Genomic DNA, 22,318 nt, shown 5'->3' with positions numbered 1-22,318 from the left:
ACGGGCCAACATTTGGTCCCTCGATCTAAAAGTCTAAAAAACATTTACACATTTTAATAAATTATTACATTTTTGTGTCAACTCCTTCCTCGCTCTGGTGTTGTGCAGTGTTTTGATGTGTTCTCTCTTTAGTCTAAAACAACTGTTTCGTATTGAAATGAGTAATTTAACCAGGACCGACAACACATGTGGAAGCCACAGGGCAAAAACGTGTCACATTAGAGACACAGTGATCCAAATGAAAACAGTTCATTTAATATTGGGGATTTGATCTTCTGATCTTCTTTGGCTATGTTTAGGTGTTGAGAGACAAGAACAGGCACTATCTTTTCCAGCCTCAGACTGAACCCAGGCCGGTGACTGACAGAATAACCGAGCTATGCCACTGGAGCTGCCAAAGGGCCTTCGTGACTTCTTTAAGCGTTGGTTTGTGAGGGCTGAATAATACATTCTTCTGCCCTCTGGTCAAAAGGAAAGACAAACGTGGGCCACGGTGCCTGACAGTCAGCACAATGCGTGCTTCACTACGCAGTAATGTTTGGTGTTGAACACTGTTGGCTCCGTGTGGAAGTCTGGTTAGCCAGCGGTTGAATAGTCAAGGTCTGAATGATTCAACAGGTCCGTGTGTTCGTCCGCCAAGTTTCACCTCTCGATATACAGATGATTGTCTGGATAAACAGAGATTCAGCTAAACTTAACAGACGCTGAGCTCAGCTGCAGGCGCAGAGAAACTGTACATCCAGAAAATAAATAAAAGTAAGTCAGGTTTGCTCAACAGCTGACCAAAAAAGGCAAACTTGAGAATGAGGGAACAGTTGTTCAGCTATCGGTGTGTGACAACACGATGGCACAAACAAAAAATACATTTTTAAAATTTGCATAATAATGTTGACAAAGCTTTAATGTGTAGTTTGTTGCCTTTTATTTTACAGATCCATACATTCTTAATAATTCCCTTGGATGTTTTTGGAAAGAACGGTGTAATGGTACTAATTATAGGGGAATAAAAGAAAACCAAATCCACGCTTTTAGGTAAAAGGAATAAATTTTAGCTGATGGAGGTATGCGAGAATTTTTTTCTTTTCCACAGTAAAGAGTTTTTGATGCTTTAGCTGTCAATAAGACTTTCTGTTGGACAAGACCTTTGTCGTAATTTCACTAATTATAGCTAAAATAGAGAAGTGTTCAATTGGTACTCTGCAAATTAATACATTTTCATTAGATGCATAACCTCAAGAGAATTTCAGAAATAAACGGATGATGAATGCATTTTTAATAGGGTTTAAATTGAGCTTTTCTTTAAAGGCATTTCATCAATGCAACTAACTATATAAAAACAAGTCTCGGAACCATACCTCCCTATAATTGGTACCAAATTACAAAGTTCTTTTCAACCTTTCAGAACTTTGAACCTGATATTTTCAAGAAATGATTGGGAAATTATGAGGAAAATAGTTACTGCATGAATAATATTCCATATACCAAACTAAAGCTAGGCCTTTAATGAGGCAGTGCAATAAATGGTCAAGCTGAGAATTTTACAGAATCTACTATTTCATCCAAACAAAGTCTAAACAGAACCCAAAAAATGGCCGCAGCAGTACATCGAGTCAGATTCAGTGATAAAGCAAGCAAACATCTTTATGGCAACCTGCAGCCTTAATCACACAGTAGCATTCTCCTTTCTGATGAGAAAATGTTCTGCATGGACTAAAAAGGCACTGCTAATGACCGGAGGAGAGTTTGGTTGACACATCAATTCAAGTTTGGTCCTGAATTGATGTGTCAGCTGCGACTGGAGAGCTTACAAGAGGAGATGGCTGCATGCTGAAGTCCATAGAGGAACCTTATTAGTCCTTATTATTTTCTGATTAATGCCATCTGCATGCCATCCTTTCTGGCTTCAAGATTTCTTTTGTGCTGGGTTTTGTTTTTATATCTCCACTCCTGTAAATACTTGCCACCCCTCCGGTCCAGCACAGGCATGAATAGAATTTCACTTGGGGTGCCAACATAATCAAAAAATTACACATAAATGGATTCAAGTGAACAATTTTCCAGGTAGAGAGAAGTGAGATGTCCACTGAGAGATGTGTAACTTCTCTGTAGTAATCAGGACATTGTTTCTGGGAAAACATGTTGGTGTTTAGTTTTTCAAATGTGTTTTATTTTTTTATTGGCGTTCTCAAAACCCAACTGAATTAAACCCAAACTATGTGCATGGCTGGACACCACATGGGAACACAATTTTTGTGTAATTTGGGTGAACTGACCCTTTCAGTGATAATAATATCATCCTGGCAGCAGCACAGCGAGTGTATTTCTTCATGCATGGACTGCTAAATAAAAAATAAATACAGAATTTGAACACAAACAAGATTCCTCACTTGAACAATAATGCTGTTGCCATGAATGAAACCCCGTACGATTGCTAAACTTTGGCTGACGTGCACACAAAGCCGATCTTTAGTGGCCGCTGGCATTGGCTTGGTTTTTTTCTTATTTATCCTCAAACCACCAACCATCAACTCACAGTTTGGTTGTCCATGTAGAGAGCAATCTGTTGACTTCAATCTTGTGTCAACCGAAGGGGCTAAATATTACTACCATTAAAATTTGTCTGGTGTGATTCTGAAATCGAACAACGGTAGTTTGTTAAAAACAATTGTGTAGGATGAGGGATTTTTAAAGTTGAGATATTTCAACTATATATATATATAGAATATGCTTGGGCGTTCCATTGTTAGGGGTACAAGCTTTGTTTTTCAAGATAATATCTATTATAATAGAAAGTAAATATGTAAAAACAAAAAAAACTAATTTCGTTTGGGAGTTGGATCAAAAACCACCTTGATCAACTAGTCTGTAGCCTTCAGGTGGAAGATTAACTTTTTTTTTCACCCATCCTACGATATCCCACAATCCATTTGATTCTCACTGAGGAGAAAAGGGCAGCAGACTGTGCGCCTACACAGCACGGGCTGTCGCAGTATGTTCGGGTTTGTATGTAAAGTCCTGGTGACCCTTCCAGGACCCCTTGAAGGCATAAACAAAAGCAACCATCCAGACCCAATATAACACTATAGAATAAGGCATGTAGAATAGATAGATCATCAATATTTACATAGGATATGGCTCCACACACACACACACACACATATGCACAAAGAGACAGTTTAAACAAACATCACAGTATTAAAAAACACAAGAACCCAACTGCTTACTTATTTTCTACCAGAACGTTTTTACCTCTTCTCTACCTTCCCGCCTTGTGTTTATCCTTTCCTCCCCTCTTTCCTCCGCCCCCTTTCATTCCCTTTTAGTCCCACAGTCTGGCAGCCAGGTTAGCCAATTCTGTAATTTGATTTGATACAGTAGAATCGCACCAACGTTCTCTGACCACACTGTAGCTCTGCCCTTAATTGTCCAGGCCCCCAGGTTTTATAAACGAAAATGTCTTAACTTGGTCTCTGGGGTTTTAGCAGTTTAGTTCACAGGCTGTCTTTTGAACAGTTTGCATGAAAAGGTAGATTTTTCTTAGAAGGCACTTTAATACAACGCAAAGTGCATTAAGATGGTGGCTCTGATTTGAATCAGGTAGCTGTCCGTATTCTGTCACACAAACCAACTAGCTCTTAATTCTTTCTGATGACTAGATAAAGAAACAAATTCTTTTGAAACAAATTAAAACATTACAAACTATTTCAATTTTTGCTAATCAGGCCAATTCAAATTATAGTTCCAACAACACCTATGTTTGCCAACAATGTACATGATGAGACACAATTTAACACATTAAAATTAAAAGCACAACAGGGATTCTGAATCAGAGCTCCAAGGATCAGGTGAGGCGGGAAGGATCAAGACATTTTAGGTGACAGGGCTGTGTCCGAAATCACCCCCTAATCACTATACACGCCGTTTTGTAGTGCTGTCCAAATGTGTAGTTTGAATGATTATACCCTATATAGACGCTTTCAACGGTAACAACATAAACAAACGGAACTGCGCATGTGCATTACTCTGGCCCAAACTTAACTTCCGGCAGAGCAATCCATAACAAGTAAATAACCTTAACTGCCAGTCGAAGAAAAGAAATGTTACTTGGCCAAACTGAAATGTGATAAGGTCACACTAGGAGACCCTTTGACCCAAAGAGACCCGAGAATGTTTTTCTACCGACCTGTCTGATTTATCGCAGTGTTTCCCACAGAATGACAGCGTAACTGTGGCGGGGGGGGGGAACTCCGACATTGACGTTGGACGGATTTGTGCAGGGGTGTTCATGATACTAACCATTCAATCCACAGACTGGTCCGCTGTCAATGTGTTTGTGGGGGGGGGGGAGAGCTTTTCCCATCTTAAATAGTAAAAAAAACAAACAAACAAAATAACGGCAATCACTACGTAGCGCTCAGAGCTGATAATGTGGTGGGCCGCCACAAATAAATGAATTTATGGGAAACTACTGGCAATTACGTAATTAACGGTGCTGAAATAATGATCAGAGTGGTGTCCGAAAGTGTTTATTATCACTATATAGTCCTCTACTCCCGACGTAGTGAGAAGTGAATGAGTGGTGATTTCGGACCGACGGGTCTAGAATTCTGGTCAGCAACAATAATGTTGGACGTGCTTTGAAAAAGGACTTTTAGAACCCTCTTCTGTGGCTGAAGTTGGGAAAGAATTCTAGAATTTTGGGCAGAAACAAAAGGTTCTACACTGTTGAGGCTGTCAGAGAGTTCTAGAAATTAAAAGTAATTCCAGAACAGGGAATGTTCTACAATGTTGGGCAGCAGTTCCAGAAACAAAAGCAAAGCCTTAAATAACATTGTGGACAGTTCCAGAACAACGAGGCAGGTTCCATTGTTTCCCTTCATTTAGGAACCTTCGACAGTAGCCTCTTCTGTTCCTGAAGCTTCCAGGAGGATGATGTCAAAAAACAGTTCTAGAACAATTCAGGCAGTTCCAAAAGACTTGGAGGGAGGATCCAAAGTGCTTTGAGCAGTTCCAAAACACGCATGATTCTAGAATGCTGGGCAGAAACAAAAGGTTCTACACTGTTGAGGCTGTCAGAGAGTTCTAGAAATTAAAAGTAAATATAGAACAGGAAAGGTTCTACAATGTTGGGCAGCAGTTTAAGGACAGAAGTGACGCCTTAAATAACAGCAGTTCCAGAACAACAGGCCGGGTTCCATTGTTTCCCTTCATAGTGGAACCTTTAGCCGTAGCATTCTCTGTCACTGAAGCGTCTGGAAGGATGATGTCAAAAGAAAATGTTCTCGAACAATTCAGGCAGTTCCAAAAGACAGGGGAAGCATCCAGAAGGTCGGCCCCAAAAACACTGAGGATCCCTTCTACAACCTGGTGCAGTTGGCAAAGCTCTCAGACATGATGATGTTCTTGTAGAAGTTGTCCGAGCGTGTGGAGCAGTAACCTTTCACCTTGTCGATCATCTGGCTGACAGGGAGCATGGAGGACGAGGAAGAGGAGGAGCTGGGCTCTTCCTCTGAGGAGGAAGGGCACGAGGAGACGCACTTGGGGCTGGGCTGGTTGGAGTAACCTTTATCTGCAAATTAAGACACACACAGGATTGTGACTTCAATATGCAATAATGAAATCATTTCATTTAGGCTTAGACCTCATGGTGCAGTCAAACGAACCATGTAGTATTAGTGTTACTACAAGTTTAATGGGTATTATTGCACTGTTCCAGTATTACAGCTTTAATTAAGGTGGTATGTTTTAAGATTAACACACAGGAGAGGAATTCATCATAATTTCACAGCAACAAAAACAACAAGGTTAAGTTTCCACAGCATAGTTTCAAATCTAAAGCAGGAAGATTAAAGTGAGTGAGGGCAAAATGTCCAAGACAAATAAAATACATTTTCCCACATTTACTATACGTGTATATGGATAGAGATGTGAAATAATATCTGATACCACCTGTTTACAAGTAAACAATCCACTCACACCGACCTGTATCTTAATGTTAACTTTAACCATCGCTAAGATCAAAAGATCAGTGGCGAGGACCCAGAGCAGAACAGCTTATCAGCGAGGAGGAGGATAGAGAGAGGAAGGTGCTGAAGGTCTACGAGAGGATGAATCCCACGATTCAAGACCAAACAGACTCTGCTGCCTCAATAGGGACCGCCAGAAACATCCTAGAGATTCTCTTATGGAAAATACTCTGCAGAGTCTTCAAGTCACAGGGAGTCAACACTTACCAACCATTCAACACGAGGGGTGTTGACCAAAAATGATATCTGGATATTTTCTGGGATTTTGTCGATAACGATACTTAGACAGTATTTGGCTTCCTTCAAAAATGTGTTTGTAAAAGTCATGTGGGAGAAAGTGTGTGTGTGTGTGTGTGTGTGTGTGTGTGTGAACACCGGTGAACGGCAGCAGAGCAGAGAGCAGCAGGTCAGCAATGAACCCTCAGTTTAAAGCCTCCGACATACTTGCTTTTTAACAATGCGTAGACGTAGAGAGGCGTCGGTAATGCAAACAGCATTCTTCACATACTCGCCTGCATACTTTGTGTGTACCTGGAGGATTAAACGTGAATCCACTAGCGGGCAGAGCAGGGCCGGATCATCCCTCGCTGACACCGGATTATCTTCTTTGACAACCTCTGAATTTGCACAATGTAAACAAACCAAAGATAGCGACACACGAGCAGGTCGTGATTTTAATGAGACATCATAACAAACTCCTTCTTCTTTTGAGTTTAACGGCGATTGGCAAAGCAACTGCATCCCGCCGCCACCTGGGCTGGTGTGTGGAATAGGGGTTTTCTGCTGACCTGCCCATCGGGTCAATATACTGCCCCCGCGTTCATGTGCTGAATTGCATATTGCTGTGTTAATTTCTGGAGACGTGCAAAACCTACGCGCCAAAGGAATGCAGGATATGCGTGGCAGCCAGCAATCTGATCTAACCACGTAGACTGCGAGGCTGGCGGTGTCAGTGTCTTATCTCCTGGTGCTGTTTGGTCACTCGTTTTTAACTTCATGATTTTTTTAGCAGCTATTGTTTGTTTAACTGTAACGCAGTGACTGCACAGATGAAGTGTTTTTTGCAGCGTACTCGATAATGTTGATACTATTGTAGATGATACATTTCACACACCCCTATTCAACACCGTAAGATCTCTGCTGTAACAGACCTCAATAGCTATGCCATGTATTCTCCATGGGAGAAAAACAGGCTTAATGGGCGCTAAGCGGTTTTGCTGACCATCTGCACCGGGCTTTGATTCTATATTTCCTCATTTATGCCTAGTCACAGTGAAGTGTTAACCTCCAGACAATCTGGTCGTTGTCTGGTGTTTTTCTGTGTTGTTATTTTCTCTTACAAACAGGGTTGGTTGGTTTGGCGTTCTTCCTTCTCAGGGCCTTGCAATTATAAAAGGTTTCAGAGCCAACGGATAATACAACCAGGTCATTTCAAGCTTCACCACAGCGGCCTCATTTTTGTTAAGGTATATTTGTATTTAATTTCCCACTTGATCCCGAGATCCCCTTTCAAAATGTGTGCGTAACCTTACGTTGAAAAGACAACTACACAGTAGTATGTTTGGATATCATTCTGTTGTAATGTTAATTGGATCTTGAAAGCTCTCAGCTATTCATTTCATGTGTTTAGCTAGAGATTTGTGCTGGTTAAACTTCAGAGAAAAGGATAGGAAGTGTAGGAAAGATGGGTTACACACGATTAATATGCAGTGTCTGAGGTACAAAGCTTCATAGTTGGCTACATTGTTCTGTTGATGCTGGCAATGAAAATATGAACACAAACACAACTACAGTGAAGGCTTATATTAGCTTTTACATTTTATTGTGCAAAGAAAAAGCTGCTTTCAGACTAAGTGCTTTAAAAAGAAGCAGCCTCCGCATTAATTTCAATGAGACCACTGTGTTGGCACAATGGGAGTCGTCACATATATTAATTTGGCAGCTGTGAACTGAGCTCAGGTGTGCAACAATAATTTTGTCTACTTGTTGAGAATGTCATGCAAAATTTATAGTGATGTCATTTTAATCAAGTGTCTTTGATGCGATTTGGACCGACACTAGCAGCCTCTACTTTTATATCTTGGAAGTTTCTCATAGAAACTGAGCCAAAGCATTCATACAAAAAGTATAGCCTATAAGTTGGGCCAAATCAAGCACATACTGACTGTGCGCTAGTCCTCTGGTACCATCAAAATGTTGCTGTGAGCAGGCAGTGATTTAGCTTGCCTCTGAATCATGCTGTTCAGCCAAAGTCTTCCTTGGCACAGAAAGGAAGCTCAATCACTGCTCTTTGTCATTCCTGCTATCTGTGCCTGATTAAACAATAAAAGGAATGAAGTCGTTGTCTTGCTGAACATACAGCTACGATTCCCAGCCTCTCTTCCAAATGGTGTCCCTATGCAACATGAATCTACGGGGTCAAGGGATAGTTTGCTGCTGGCGTGGGCCACAGTCACGGCTCCCAGAACTTTTGCATTCTGGACATTCACTGTGCATTATAAAAGCACTGATTATGCCCCTGACTCCACACAGTAATGTGCAGCCGATCCTGTCCAGTAGTTTTGACTTTAAAAATGCCCTATTATGTCATACTGGGTTGTTTCTTTTAGTTCCTGTATCCCCCTCTGAAACCCAGACATTTTTTCCCCGCCATGTTCCCCTCAAATACACTCCAGAGTGCAGTTCAATGACCGAGGGGTGAGTTAGGGTTGAACCTGTGTCACAAGAAGGACCCCTGGAAACAACAGGTCAACCTCTGGTCACGAACAACACGTTTTGAAATGTAGGGATTCTCTGACCTCAAACATCTGGAAACTATACAACGAGAGACTGATGCTGGCGCTGAAACTCTCGAGACATTGTTGGCAGAGCTCAGAAAGATAGAAGAGAAAGAATCCTGCATTCAACACATGAGATATACAGATGCCGATCTGTCAATAATGTGCTGTCTGTTTCCACTGGAAACTATGGTTTTTATTTTTATTGTTTCTTTGTGAAACGTTGAAACTGACTATAGAATTATCACGTCCAAGTTCCCGTAAAGTAACTTCTGTGAAGTTACACATCATATTCTGCGTCATGTTATTGTGTATCTACTTAAAACACGAGGAGTTGTGCAACATCGTTTCAAAATTTCAACACGTGTATCATGAAAAAGATGGTGACGATTTGATGATGAAGAATTTTAAATCTCTTGAGAGAGCTGTTAAACTTTTCCCCAGGAACCTCAGATGTCCCATGGCCTTTGCAGGACTCAGGAGGTCACTTACTGAAAAGCCGATTGGTAATTTCTTGTTTTACGACAGGCCTGCAAGAACTCATACAGCATGAACAATGAGCCACCTCTGACAACCTAAACCAGTTTAATAAATTACAACTTGCCCGGCCTGATCATGCCTAGGATAAACTAGAACTGATTTCTCAACCTTAAATAGGTCTGAGGTTACCTGATATTATGTATTTGCATTTTGTAGTTTTAAGTCAAGATTCTGGAACAGACAACAGACCTCTGCCCGAGGATCTGGAGGTACATGCTGGTGTGTATGGAACTACGGCATAAGACATAAGCAAGAATATCTTAGAGAGTGTAGAAAGCATTCCAACTTTTAATATATGGTATGGACACTTGGGGGGAAAGGACAAAAACAGATTGTGCAGAATTAAAAATTTGGCTGTAAAGATTATTGGGAAGGAGCAGAAACAATTGGGATGTATATATAAAACGCAGGTGAAGCAAAAAGCTGGACAAATTGCATCTGATTCTGTACACCCCATGTTTAATGAATTTATAAAATTCCCTCTGGAAGGCGCTATAGAGCAGCTGCAGCAACTAAGAACATTTACAAAAAGTCTTTCATACTAAATGCGATAATCTTTCTAAATTCATAATGTCTGTACACTGCAATGCTATCCGTTATGGTCTCTACTGTGTATGTTGTGTTATTTATTGTGTTTTTGTATTTTGATTTTTAAGGATGTGGTTTTTAATCAGCCTGTGAAGCCAAAGACACATTTCCACATTTGTGGACAATGAAGACATTTCATTTGGTTTAACTAAAAGGTCAAAGATATAAACAGGGCGAGAGGCCATAGTACACGTGTAGAAACACAAGACATTGTGGTGTAACACTGAGTGCACACAGTTCCACTCCACAGTGAAGCAGCAGGGTCCACACAGGGTCTGATCCTTAAACGATCACACGCAAAGTGTAAATCAAACAACTTTGAAAGAGTTGCCGGGCGTCACATCTCTCCTCTTACTGGGAGGACGATTCATCCCCGTCCACAGATTTAGAGAATTCAAACGACAATGGATGGAGGAATTTAAACTGATTGTCCAACTACTGAATGTGTGCAAGTCTCTTTGTGACAAAGACAGTGGTCGGTCTGTAATGCTTGGAGGCAAATCAGGGCAGTTTCCTCATCTGGAAACTGTTTTACAGTTTGTCAGTTTAACAGTCTGGACCATGTCTCTGCTCATTACCCACCACCTCACTCTACACTAAACCTAACACGCACACAAAGAGGACTCTGCTGCACCCCCAGCTCCCCAGGACCACTGCCACATACTGAATACTATGCACATCCCGGTCATGCACTACAGTACATATCTCACATTAGGCACAACTGTTCACTCAGTTCAACTGTTCACGCTGTTAGAGCACTCCCACACTACTCTTATTAATGCTGTTAGTATTTATATAGTATAGATGTATAATGTATAAGTACTTCAGGGTTGCACTACGCACTTTATAATGCTCCAGTCACGCCGTGCTCACTCTGCCTTTCAGTAATGGATCTGCTCTTTCTGTCAGTCACTGTGTTGTACTGCATGGTGTCTTCTCTTGGAAGTTGAATTATTGTGATCTTGGTTTTAGGACCTTGGACCGCGAGAAACGGCATTTTGTTCATTTGTATACTCTGTCATTGGATGAATGACAATAAACAAACTTGAACTTGAGTCTGAATACAGTGAAGGTTTCCTATCAGTCAGATCTGTCTGGAAATGCATTCAACACATGAGATATACAGATGCCGATCAGTCATTAATGTGTTTTCTGTTTCCACTGGAAACTATGATTTTGGTCAACTTTGTGAAACGTTGGAACTGACTGTGGAATTATCACATACAAATTCCTGTATCCTGTGTCCAATAGAAGAGATTCTGGAGGACCTAATTGATTTTGCTGAGCGAGTAAACACAAAATCACAAAGTGGAGAAGCAGCCAAGCCATTTAAATTTCAGACTAAACACAAATTAGAAAATAATGTAAAATTGTCAAAGCTAAGCAAATTGTATTTCTGAAGAATCCTGCAATGATGAAATGGATTTTCTGTCCAAGATTTTAAAAGTTTCTTTGTACAAGGACTCAAGAGGTTTAATAGTGGTTTCGCCAGCCTGCCCACACATATGTGAAAGGATCATGCTATGCATAAATACCCTAGCTGCGTCAACTGATAGACAGCTTCTAATATGTCTAAATTTTATTAAATTGTACTTAATGGTTTTAACCATATTTTTAACATGTTTCTTAAAATACTGATTTGGATCCAAGGTCACACCAAGATATTTCAAATCAGTGACTATGTCAATCCTTTCACCATTAATAAAAATATCAGTGGGAGTAGGTTGTGCCAAGGAATAAGACAAAAGGTATGATTTGTCTTATTCACATTTAGACTATGACATGATTGATCAAGCCACTGTGAGATCATTTTCAATGCACTTTCAATGTTCAATTAAGTTTGCCTAGGGGTGGATGAATCACGATAAAAAGTTTCATATCTTTCGATATCAAATCTTTCTTTCTTTTGAGTTTAAAGGCTGATGTTTGCTACTGAGGGAAAGTTCAAGAAACCTGATGGTTAATTGTGGTTTAAACTCATCTCTATGGTCAACACTTGATGCCAAACAGTGGATCACTTCACAAATCTGAGGTAGAACATTCAAAACAATTATGATAAAATCTTTTTCAACACATATGCATGAGTAAAATTAAGTAAAAGCTTTTTATCAGCCCTTTTCCCTCAACAAAATAACCATCTTAATAAAACATTGGTATGGTTCAAGTGAATAAAATCAAACATTTATTGAATATTTATTGAACATTTGTTATATTGTTACTGAAAAAAATTATATTGCGATAATTATTGTAATTATTTTATTGTCCAGCCCTAAGTTGGCCACTGCCAGTTCAGCTGTTTTTGCATGTGTGTATACAACAGTGTCATCTGCATACATTTGCAGGTCTACATCCTGACACTGTTCGGGAAGGTCATTAATATATAAAATAAACAAAAACAGACCTAGCACTGACACTCGTGTGACAGTGCATCACAAACTTTAACACATTGCATCCTGTTAGATAAATATGAAAGCGTTCTAGATAAAAAATTTAATCTGGAGAGCCCTGATATTAACACATCATGATCAACAGTATCAAATGCTTTACTCAGATCTAAAAATACAGCACCAACTACTCCTCCTTCGTTGAGCCTTGATTTAATTTGCTCTATCAAAACCAAGGTAGCAGTTTCAGTAGAATGATTTATTCTAAAGCCAAACTGCATACAAAAAAACCCCAAACGTGCTTGTATTTAGAAACAATGTTAGTTGCTCAATTACAACTTTCTCTGCAATTTTGGAAAGTACTGGCAGTAACCTATAGGTCTGTAGTTCCTGGCATTATGGCAGTCTCCAGATATAAAAACAGGTGTAACAATGGCAAATTTCCAGTCATCAGGAAAGACACAATGTCTGAAAGACAAGTTTATCAAATGGGTGATAGGGGGAGTTAAAATATCTTTGCAAGATTTAACAAACACGGTATCGAAAGACCTGCTAAACTTTTCCCCAGGAACCTCAGATGACCTTTGCAGGACTCAGGAGGTCACTTATTGAAAAGCTGATTGATAATTTCTTGTTTTATTACAGGCCTGCAAGAACTCACACAGCATGAACATTGAGGAATGAGAGCCACCTCTGACAACCTAAACCAGTTTAATAAATTACAACTTGCCGAGCCTGATAAAGAATAGGATAAAGAACGCCACATTAGCTCTGGTTTCCATCAAGTGGACTACAGGACTCATACGACACAGAAGACAAATGACAAAGAGGCCGACTTTACAAAGCAGAATTGAAATGTTCAAAGTAATGACCTAAAACTATTTTTCAGTAGTATGTTTGATAATTAGGGACACAAAGCTTCATTAGTTTCATTAAGCCCGTGCTTCCCGAAGGAGAATATTTCAGAGAATATTTTAAACTGATTTCCTAACCTTAAATAGGCCTGAGGTTACCCGATATTATGTATTAGCATATTGTGTTATGATGGCTTCATTCTGCCCTCACCTCATAGACTAGATGTTGTGTTCAAACTATATGTGTAGCTAACAAAGTTAAACAGGTAAATGTGCACACATCTAACCAGAAAATAGCTTGTAATAAAAGACAGTGCAGGCTGGGATGCCAAAAAGTGACATACCCTCAGAGTGCATGGGGTGTGAGGGGTTTCCATTTGGCCCCCTCTTTGTACTCCTCTCAGGGAAGAGATAAAGACACACATTCCTGAGATACATAGATAATTTGTACTGATGTTAATCTCATCAGCGTGCCTGTGTTTATATACAGTAAACCAGGCTGAACCCAGTATGTGTTTAAATCAGGCTGAACTCACTGTTTACGCTGTAACTCAATTTCCCCTGCACAAGAATAAAATGAATCATAAATATCCATGTAAATGTTTGCAGGAATAAGCAATTGTGAGACAAACTGAACCAGTGATCTGAAAGAAGTCTCATCTTCTTTATTTCTCTTCTAAATTCAGTGGGATTCAATAAAACGGCATATAAAACATATAAGCTGTATTATGCATTCACTTTGTGTGTGAATGTTTGTGTTGGTTTACTTGCTGTAATATCTCCATGTGTCCGTCTCAACAGATTCTACCTCTCCACGCCGCCCATTAACCATGATAAACTGTGCAAAGCAAGAAAAGATGGACACTAAAATCTGGCTCCTTGTTTTAAATGTTAGGTCATGATTTGTTTGTGTTTTCCCAATGTTACATTCAGCCAAATTCTGAAATAAGACTGCTTAATATCAATGACTTTAGCTTCTTTTGGCCACAGTGTTGACAATGGAGAATTTACATGCTTCTAGTTTTACACAACAAAGCCAAGAAAAGCATATTGCGCCTTCTCAGTATATCCAGAGTCAGGGGAGTGCATCAAAAGATGGTGCAGCCAAGAGCAAGAGGCCATAGGCCATTTCAGAGCTTTAATGTTGAAGTATTAAGAAATATTTATAAATTTATGTTTGTTTCCAATTGTTTTGCATACTTTAATATTACAGATCATAATTTATTGTGCTCTGTAATTATTGCTTACAGCCAGTGTGCTCCAGGAGCACTGACAGCATGTTACTGAGGGCATGTTCTTGGCCGGGGTGTGGACTCCAGTCCCGTTACTTGGACCTGAGTCACAAATATGATGACTTTAGACTTTAGCCTTTTTTCTGTCCAGGTTGTTAATTTTTTTTTTTTTACTCATTTTAAACTATGAAATGGTGTTAAATTTGGTTTAGAGCACAATATGATTTGTTTGGGACTCAAAATTTTAAGTTTGAGAGCTGCCAGCTATTTTTTGCGATTGCTACCGCTGTCGGTGCAATGTGCGGCTCCATCAGCTAAGAGACTCAATGATGTGCTGCACACTTCAGCAAACATATGTGTTAAGTTTTGCCCCTTTTCGTTACCATGCTGTGAGCGGGGTTTGAGCCATCGATCTCTGGATCTGGAGCAAGACCTCAACCACCGGACTACTCAGATACTCAGAAGGGAAGGCACGTGCTGGTGCGTATGGGACTAAAAGGTCAGAGATATAACGGGGCGAGAGGCCATAGTACACGTGTAGAAACACAAGACATTGTGGTGTAACACTGAGTGCACACAGTTCCACTCCACAGTGAAGCAGCAGGGTCCACACAGGGTCTGATCCTTAAACGATCACACGCAAAGTGTAAATCAAACAACTTTGAAAGAGTTGCCGGGCGTCACATCTCTCCTCTTACTGGGAGGACGATTCATCCCCGTCCACAGATTTAGAGAATTCAAACGACAATGGATGGAGGAATTTAAACTGATTGTCCAACTACTGAATGTGTGCAAGTCTCTTTGTGACAAAGACAGTGGTCGGTCTGTAATGCTTGGAGGCAAATCAGGGCAGTTTCCTCATCTGGAAACTGTTTTACAGTTTGTCAGTTTAACAGTCTGGACCATGTCTCCGCTCATTACCCACCACCTCACTCTACACCAAACCTAACACGCACACAAAGAGGACTCTGCTGCACCCCCAGCTCCCAAGGACCACTGCCACAAACTGAATACTATGCACATCACGGTCATGCACTAGAGTACATATCTCACATTAGGCACAACTGTTCACTCAGTTCAACTGTCCACGCTGTTAGAGCACTCCCACACTACTCTTATTACTCCTGCTACTGATGCTGCTAGTATGTTGTTTTTTGTTGTTTCCCCCCCCTAATAGTTCACTGAGGTTTGTACTATAAATATGATCAACTATTTTTTTGATTCACAGATTTCACAAATCCACTCTCTAAATGTTAATTAAAAAGGTCATGTTGATGTGCACATTACAGACATGGTTCCTCTATATTCGGTGCATCGCTGCTGCTGAATTATGACCGCTGCTACTAAAATTTCACTCAGTAATGTAATATCAATGTGGAACAAATGATTTTCGCCCGCACACTGTGTGAGCACAGTAAATCACGCTTTGCTAGCTGCCTCTCCTCATTAATCTAAGGACATCTACGTGACAGCGGAGTTAGATCTTTTAATGGTGCTTTCAGACCAAAAGCGAAGAGAGCGTTCGGGGCAGTGAGTTTACATACAAAGTCAATGCAAAGAGGGGCCGGCGACACGAAGGCAAAGCAAATTCTTCAGAGCGTTGTGTGGAGAGGGCCAGGCAGAGCAGGGGGATTGAAAATCTGCTGGCCGGCTGAGAGCTGCTAAACGTGGGGGAGAGGAGCAGGGAGCAGCGCTGCAACCATTGGACAAATAAACACCCATAGTCGGTTGGATTCGGCTCTGACAACTACGCCGATTACTTGTGGAGCTCAGAGTTAACTTCTTTTATTAAAATAGCTTTTTTCTGTAGTTTTTGGGATTTCAACGTTGATTTATCTTCACTGGAGCTTCTCAGCAGCTTCCGCGCACATCCAGTTCCAGTGTTGTTGTTAGCGTCGTTAGCGGACTACGACTTCATATTTATATAAAAAACAGACAAAACTGGACATTACTTGGAGAAAAGAAAGAGAGGAGGTTGAACAACCTGGTGAGTTAAGAAAACGTGTGTCTGTAACTTTATTCCAGCTATCGTACTTTCCTGTGTCCAAGTTAGCATAGCATAGCCCTGATCGATCCAAACTCCATTCAGAAAACAAACATTTTAGAAGTTGTTGTCCTGCTGTCTTGCTGACAGACCTGACAAAGCATGAATTCATATGTTTAACAAATCTGCATCATGTTGTTATTTCGGCATCAGTTTAATCCGTTTGCTATTTAATCACAGCAAAATGTTACTTTGGGTTCATACAGTTGTAGTAATGAGTTGTGTTTATTCGCCTTCTCGCGTTGTGTGTGAACACTTGCACCGAATGTACTCACGCGAGGAAAGTGTTGCGAGGCAAAAATTTGCTGTTGGTCTGAATGCACCATAACTGCAGTGCAATGGGTTTGTATAGCGAGTGAGTGAGAGTGAGTGAGCAGCAGAAAGACGCTGAAAAGGAGCAAGTAATAAGTTGTCAGTCAGGCAGTAAATGTACAGTGTAGGTATACAGTCTATGAGTGTAGGTCACAGTGTGTCCGTTATTAAAAGTATGTATGTTGTTTCCACAAGTGCTGGAAAGTGATGGCAGTTGGTGCTAGCAAACATCTCCCTGTGCTTCAGACTCCGGTCCATAGACTGTATATAAGAAGTGGACGTAGTCATCATGACGTCACCCGTTGGTTTGTGGACGGCTGTTTTGAAGCCTCGAGTCTGGCTGATAGGGCGCCGCCATGTTGCGTTTTTGCAGCCAGCGGCACAATGGCCACGTGCGGAGCTAGCTAGCTTGTTTAGCCAGGTGCATCTGTAATTCATGTTAACAGAGCTGATAACTTTGTCTACAGAACAACAGGCTTAAAACTAAATGTACTCACCAGAGAAAGTGAACAGCCGACTCCTAATATGCTTTTTCAACATTCTGGTTAAATTTACACAGTGCCGAGGGTACGAGTCACTCTTGCCTGATTAACAGGTCGCCATGGTAACAACTTGTAATAATCCTGCCCTGAAGCATACTCTGCTTTATAGTCTATGTTCCTCTAAATGGGACCATAATTTACTAAATGAACATCATGCTGTGTTGAAGAAGACTTGAAACTAGTAACTGAGACCATAAACTCATCAGGAAAGTGTTTACTGAGGGAATAAATCAGCTGACAAGTAGAAACATGTTACCATTATTTCTAATGGAGCCGGACTTCTTTTTGCAACAAGAAGAGTCGCCCCCTACTGGCCGTTTGATAGAATGCAGGTTAAGGGGACTTCCGCATCGGGGTTAGGGTTAACCCTAACATCCAACCCTAACCCCTAACCCTCAGAACTGAACAAGCCTCTTGGATTAGAGGCGAAACGTCTTCAAGTATCTTCAAACAAGTCCAGTTGTCCTTGATTTGAAGCTGCCTTGGATATAACTCTGACCTGGATGACTGAGAACTTTCACAGTGATAGGTTTTGGGGCAGCAGTAGCTCAGTCCGTAAGGATTAGGCTGGGAACCGGAGGGTCGCTGGTTTGAATCCTGCTCATACCAGAGTTGCAGAGCGTGGACTGGTAGCTGGAGAGGTGCCAGTTCACTGCCTGGGCACTGCCAAAGGAGGCCTTGAGGAAGCCCCTGAACCCCCAACTACTCGGGTCGCCGCACTGAGTGGTGGCCCCTTACTCTGACATCTGTCCTTGTGTTGCTATGGGTCCTGTTTGTGCATGTGTGTGTCTTTCGGACACAAACCGGCAGGACAATGTGAAGCAAGTTCTTTTTGTGTTATGATTTTATTGTCTATTGTGTGTATTAATGTCAGGCTGTCCTAGCCGTGAATGTAGAATTTACATTCGCGTACCAGACCGGAGGCTTTACGCTTGCTCCGGTCTGTATGTATAAGTACTTCAAGGTTGCACTACGCACTTTATAATTCTCCAGTCACGTCGTGCTCACTCCGCCTTTCAGTAATGGATCTGCTCTTTCTTTGCTCTCGTCTAGTGTCAGTCACTGTGTTGTACTGCATGGTGTCTTCTCTTGGAAGTTGAATTATTGTGATCTTGGTTTTAGTACCTTGGACCGCGAGAAACAGCATTTTGTTCATTTGTATACTCTGTCATTGGATGAATGACAATAAATGGACAAACTTAAAGTTCACACTCTTAATACAGTGGGGGTTTCCTATCGGTCAGATCTGTCTGGAAATGATAGCCTGACAGCCTTCAGAAGCACCTCTCAGCGGCCTCTGGTAATGCGGGATGCATCATTCAGCAGGCCGAGTTGGCTGAGTTACCTGAGCTGAGATAGCTGAGAGACTGGGTTAGTAACAACATGAAAGAGAGGATCAGCCAGAGTCAATTTGTATGGAGCCATGACTAAATCTTGAAAAGAATAGGAAGCCTGGGCGGCAGAAACAGACACAGAGAAGAATGTAAAAGTAATTGAACAAGAAGCTGCAGTTAGTTTAAAGGCTACACTTCACTGGGCACTAATGCTGTTTTATCACGCAAAGGTGTTGGAGACTTTGAGCTCTGATCCTTTGTCCAACTTGGAAATAGATTTCAGATACATCCAGGGTGAAATGAGGACAAACATCAACCATGCCAAAAGAGCTAAAACCTTCATTCAGTCAAACAACAAGTTCCACTACAGAGTCAAGAAGCCTGTTCGGACTGAAGCGTTTAAAACAGGACTGCGCTGGTGTCACTTCAGATACACGTCACAATGAAACAATAATTATTTGTTATTATCCAAGAACAAAAGTATTCTCCATCCATTCATTTGAACACAGCAAGTGCATATACGGCTTTTTACTGCTTTTTAGGGGGGGACAGATCAACAAAGGAGCTCTGTGGCACAGAGGAATAATTCATTTCAGGCTGTGGCTACATGAACCTAAGCTTGTTGGTAGCATACATTTTTTATTTATACACATATTAAGCAGCATAAAGCCAGCGGTTCAGAAGCCATGGGCTGATATGACAGACCTAAACTTTAAAAAGGGTAAATTCATTGTTTTCATTATTGGAAAAAAAGGTTTAACAACAATGTCCTTTCAACCCTTCCTGTCAGCTAACATGCATCAGATGTTATTAAGCACCTTTGACTGGACGGAACAGCCTCCCTAGACCCATATCTGCCGTACAAGGGGCTCTGAAAAGTTGATACTTGGGGAAAAATTAAGTGTGTTTATGTGCTTATATCCAAAGGTTAACCACACGTTTGTTTATTTGGCAATGCAGAAGTTAGAAAAGTTAGAAAATGTGCTGCCTGGATTGAGCAGATGCACGTGTGATGAAATATGGAAAGTGACAAGTGCATCAATTCCTGTGGGCCTAGAACACACACACATAAAACATTCATACATACAGATCACTACACCGATATGGTGCAACGCAAGCCCTCAAGTATGTGTGTGGTCACAGACTGAAGCACGCAGCGCTGCCACAACAACCACACGTCGAGATTTACGGCAACACTCAGCATCACTGATGAGCAGATTCCCCAAAGCTTGGGTGATGAAATGAATGTGTTGACTGTCTCATTGACACGCTATAAAGCACGTTTTCCCTCAAGAGCCTGCGAGGAACATTAACTTTGGAAGTGGCTACATTCACGCTGCAGCTCAGGACTACTGTTTCATGGGAGTGTTAAATCACGGGATTATGAAAGCTGCATTCAACAAACAAAGTGGGAACTTTACATTTTCAGGCAGAGTTAGCTGATTTCTGCGACGTGGTCCAAAACTGAAGCGAATAAATAAAGTTAGGAAATGTAGAGGTCGCATAACAAAACAGATGTGATCACATTTTCAGCTGTAATAGTCCTTGTGCTTCAGTTCCTTCTACCTGTTTTGCCTCGAGGGCAGGCCAGGATTAAGAAGTCAGAGGCCCCTGGGCACAATGTGTTGTAGGGGCCCCACTCGCCGACCCACACACACATGTGCTAACAATCAAGATTTAGAATTAGAGGGTATTTTTAGTTGGAAACACCTTTGGTTTAAACAGGACCGTTTTTTCAGCCGGGCGTTATCATCTGCATCTTTTCTACGGTTCTCTCACTCATTTTAACTACAACAACTAAAATCACTAACCACAGTCTTGCTTGATTTGGCGCTAGGTTATTTGATGACTAACTTTAGGGGCGGGTTGTTACGTTTCTACACTGGGGGCATTGACATAATTCGGTTTAAATAAAAAAATATATCAGCATGCTGATCAATATCTAAAATGTAAACAATAAAAAAGGAAAAGAAAAAGTTTTCTGCCCCTCACTTGGGCCCCAAGAGCGCATCGGCCCCTGGGCCCGTGCCCATAATTCCCATTGGATAATCTGACCCAGCTGGAGGAACAACGCTTTCTGCTGCGATCAGATTTATACTTTTATATACGTTTTTAAACCCCTTGGGTACCCATCAGCATTGTTTTTGAATGTGCAGGGCTCCGCGGCCAAGTTAACAAGAATTTATATGCAATGTCTAGTTAGATTTTCAAAATAAAAGTAGTGGTTAACATTGTGAATTGCAATTTGGTTAGGTTCAGGAAAAGATTCTGGTTTGGGTTAAAATAATAATAATAATACTACTAATAAAAATACTAATAATAATAATCATAAATACAACCTTTATTTACATAGCACTTATCAAAACAGAGTATAAAGTGCTTCACAACAAATTGCACATAAAATACAAAAAATAACCGCATAGGTATAAGATGCAGGAGGGTAAAATACAGAATCAAAGAGGCTTGCTTTCTGGTGAAAACATGTTTTTAAAAGAGATTTAAAAGAAGAGGCAGACCCCGCCAGCCTAATTTTCTCAGGCAATTTGTTCCAGAATCTCGGGGCCTTTATATAAAATGTATACAAATATATAAAATGTAATCAGGAGCCAGGTCATGAAAACCTTAAAAGTAATGAATAAAATCTTAAAATCAATCCTAAAACAAACTGGGAGCCAGTGCAACGATGCTAAAACAGGGGTGACATGATCATATTTCCTTGTCTTAGTTAAGAGCAGCTGCGTTCTGTGCAGTCTGTAACCTATTCAGGGTTTTTTGATTAAGGAAAGTAAAAAGGCCTAGACACATATGTTACATAATAAAGAAAATAACTATGATACTTATATAACTTAACTAAAAACAATCAATTTTGACTTTTTGTTTCATACGGGAAATGAACACCGGATAGGCCTACATTTTGTGTTGAACTATGACACTAAAGGCTGCCATGTGCATTCATAGCAGACGCCAAAGGACGTGACAAAGCATACAGTAGGTATTTGACTCCCTCGGAATGAGTATGGGCTGGCAGTCAGAAACAACATCTTTCATTATTTAACTATAGCCACAGCCTTTCCTTTAACTGCACAGATATTGGATCCAGTAGAAAAATGTTGGCAGTGAAATCTTTGCAGATATGTACAAAATGAGTGTTTTGTATAAAATGTTTAAAAAAAAAGTAATCTAGGTTCCTTTTGTTTTCCCAAAAAGTGGTGGAAGACGAACTAAGCTCCTTTACTTGAAGCCACACTGAGCTATATTTTTAGATAGTAATGTGCAGCATGAAACCCCCTCAGCTCTACGCAGCCTCGGCTGAATGCTAAATGTTTCCCTCAGGAGCAGGTAGAGAGCAAACACAGAGAGAAAACTGGACTCACCTTCATCAGGTGACACAAACACACCTCACCACGAAACCTCATGTTGCTCTGTAGCTGCTGGAGGTGGAAATAAGCTGCTGCTAAGGAAACATGTCGGCTTAAAAGGTGACGATATGGTAATATTGTGTTATGCTTATTTCTGCCACAAAAATCTGTTCATAATAGTAGGAGTGTGGACATGTGTCAAGTTAGTAGTTTGGTACACACATCCATTATCAAATAAATGTTTCTATACTTTTTGATGTGAGATTTAAACCAGTTAAGTTAAGTTAAGAACATCTCAGCAGATCACCCACCAGTGAGGGGAGCTT

General features: G+C 40.8%; 1 protein-coding gene across 7 annotated transcripts in view; it reads right to left on the bottom strand.

Annotated features, from left to right (window-relative positions):
* Positions 1–883: 883 nt before the first annotated feature.
* The window catches only part of adgrg6 (adhesion G protein-coupled receptor G6), a 117,054-nt gene continuing 95,619 nt past the window's right edge, over positions 884–22,318 (bottom strand). For 6 of the 7 annotated variants that reach the window (XM_038726104.1, XM_038726105.1, XM_038726106.1 and 3 more), the window contains one exon: positions 884–5,569. In XM_038726104.1, the coding sequence (XP_038582032.1) occupies positions 5,358–5,569 (212 nt within the window). In that variant the 3' untranslated portion in view covers positions 884–5,357. The remainder of the gene's footprint in view (positions 5,570–22,318) is intronic. The other variant, XM_038726108.1, reaches the window with a different exon arrangement.

The sequence above is a fragment of the Micropterus salmoides genome, unplaced genomic scaffold (genome assembly GCF_014851395.1).
Source record: "Micropterus salmoides isolate LMB-PRFRI ecotype aquatic unplaced genomic scaffold, ASM1485139v1 Ms_hic_scaffold_18, whole genome shotgun sequence".
Classification (NCBI taxonomy): Eukaryota; Metazoa; Chordata; class Actinopteri; order Centrarchiformes; family Centrarchidae; genus Micropterus; species Micropterus salmoides.
Note: the sequence above shows the minus strand (reverse complement) of the source record. Positions and strands in the feature narration are given on the sequence as shown.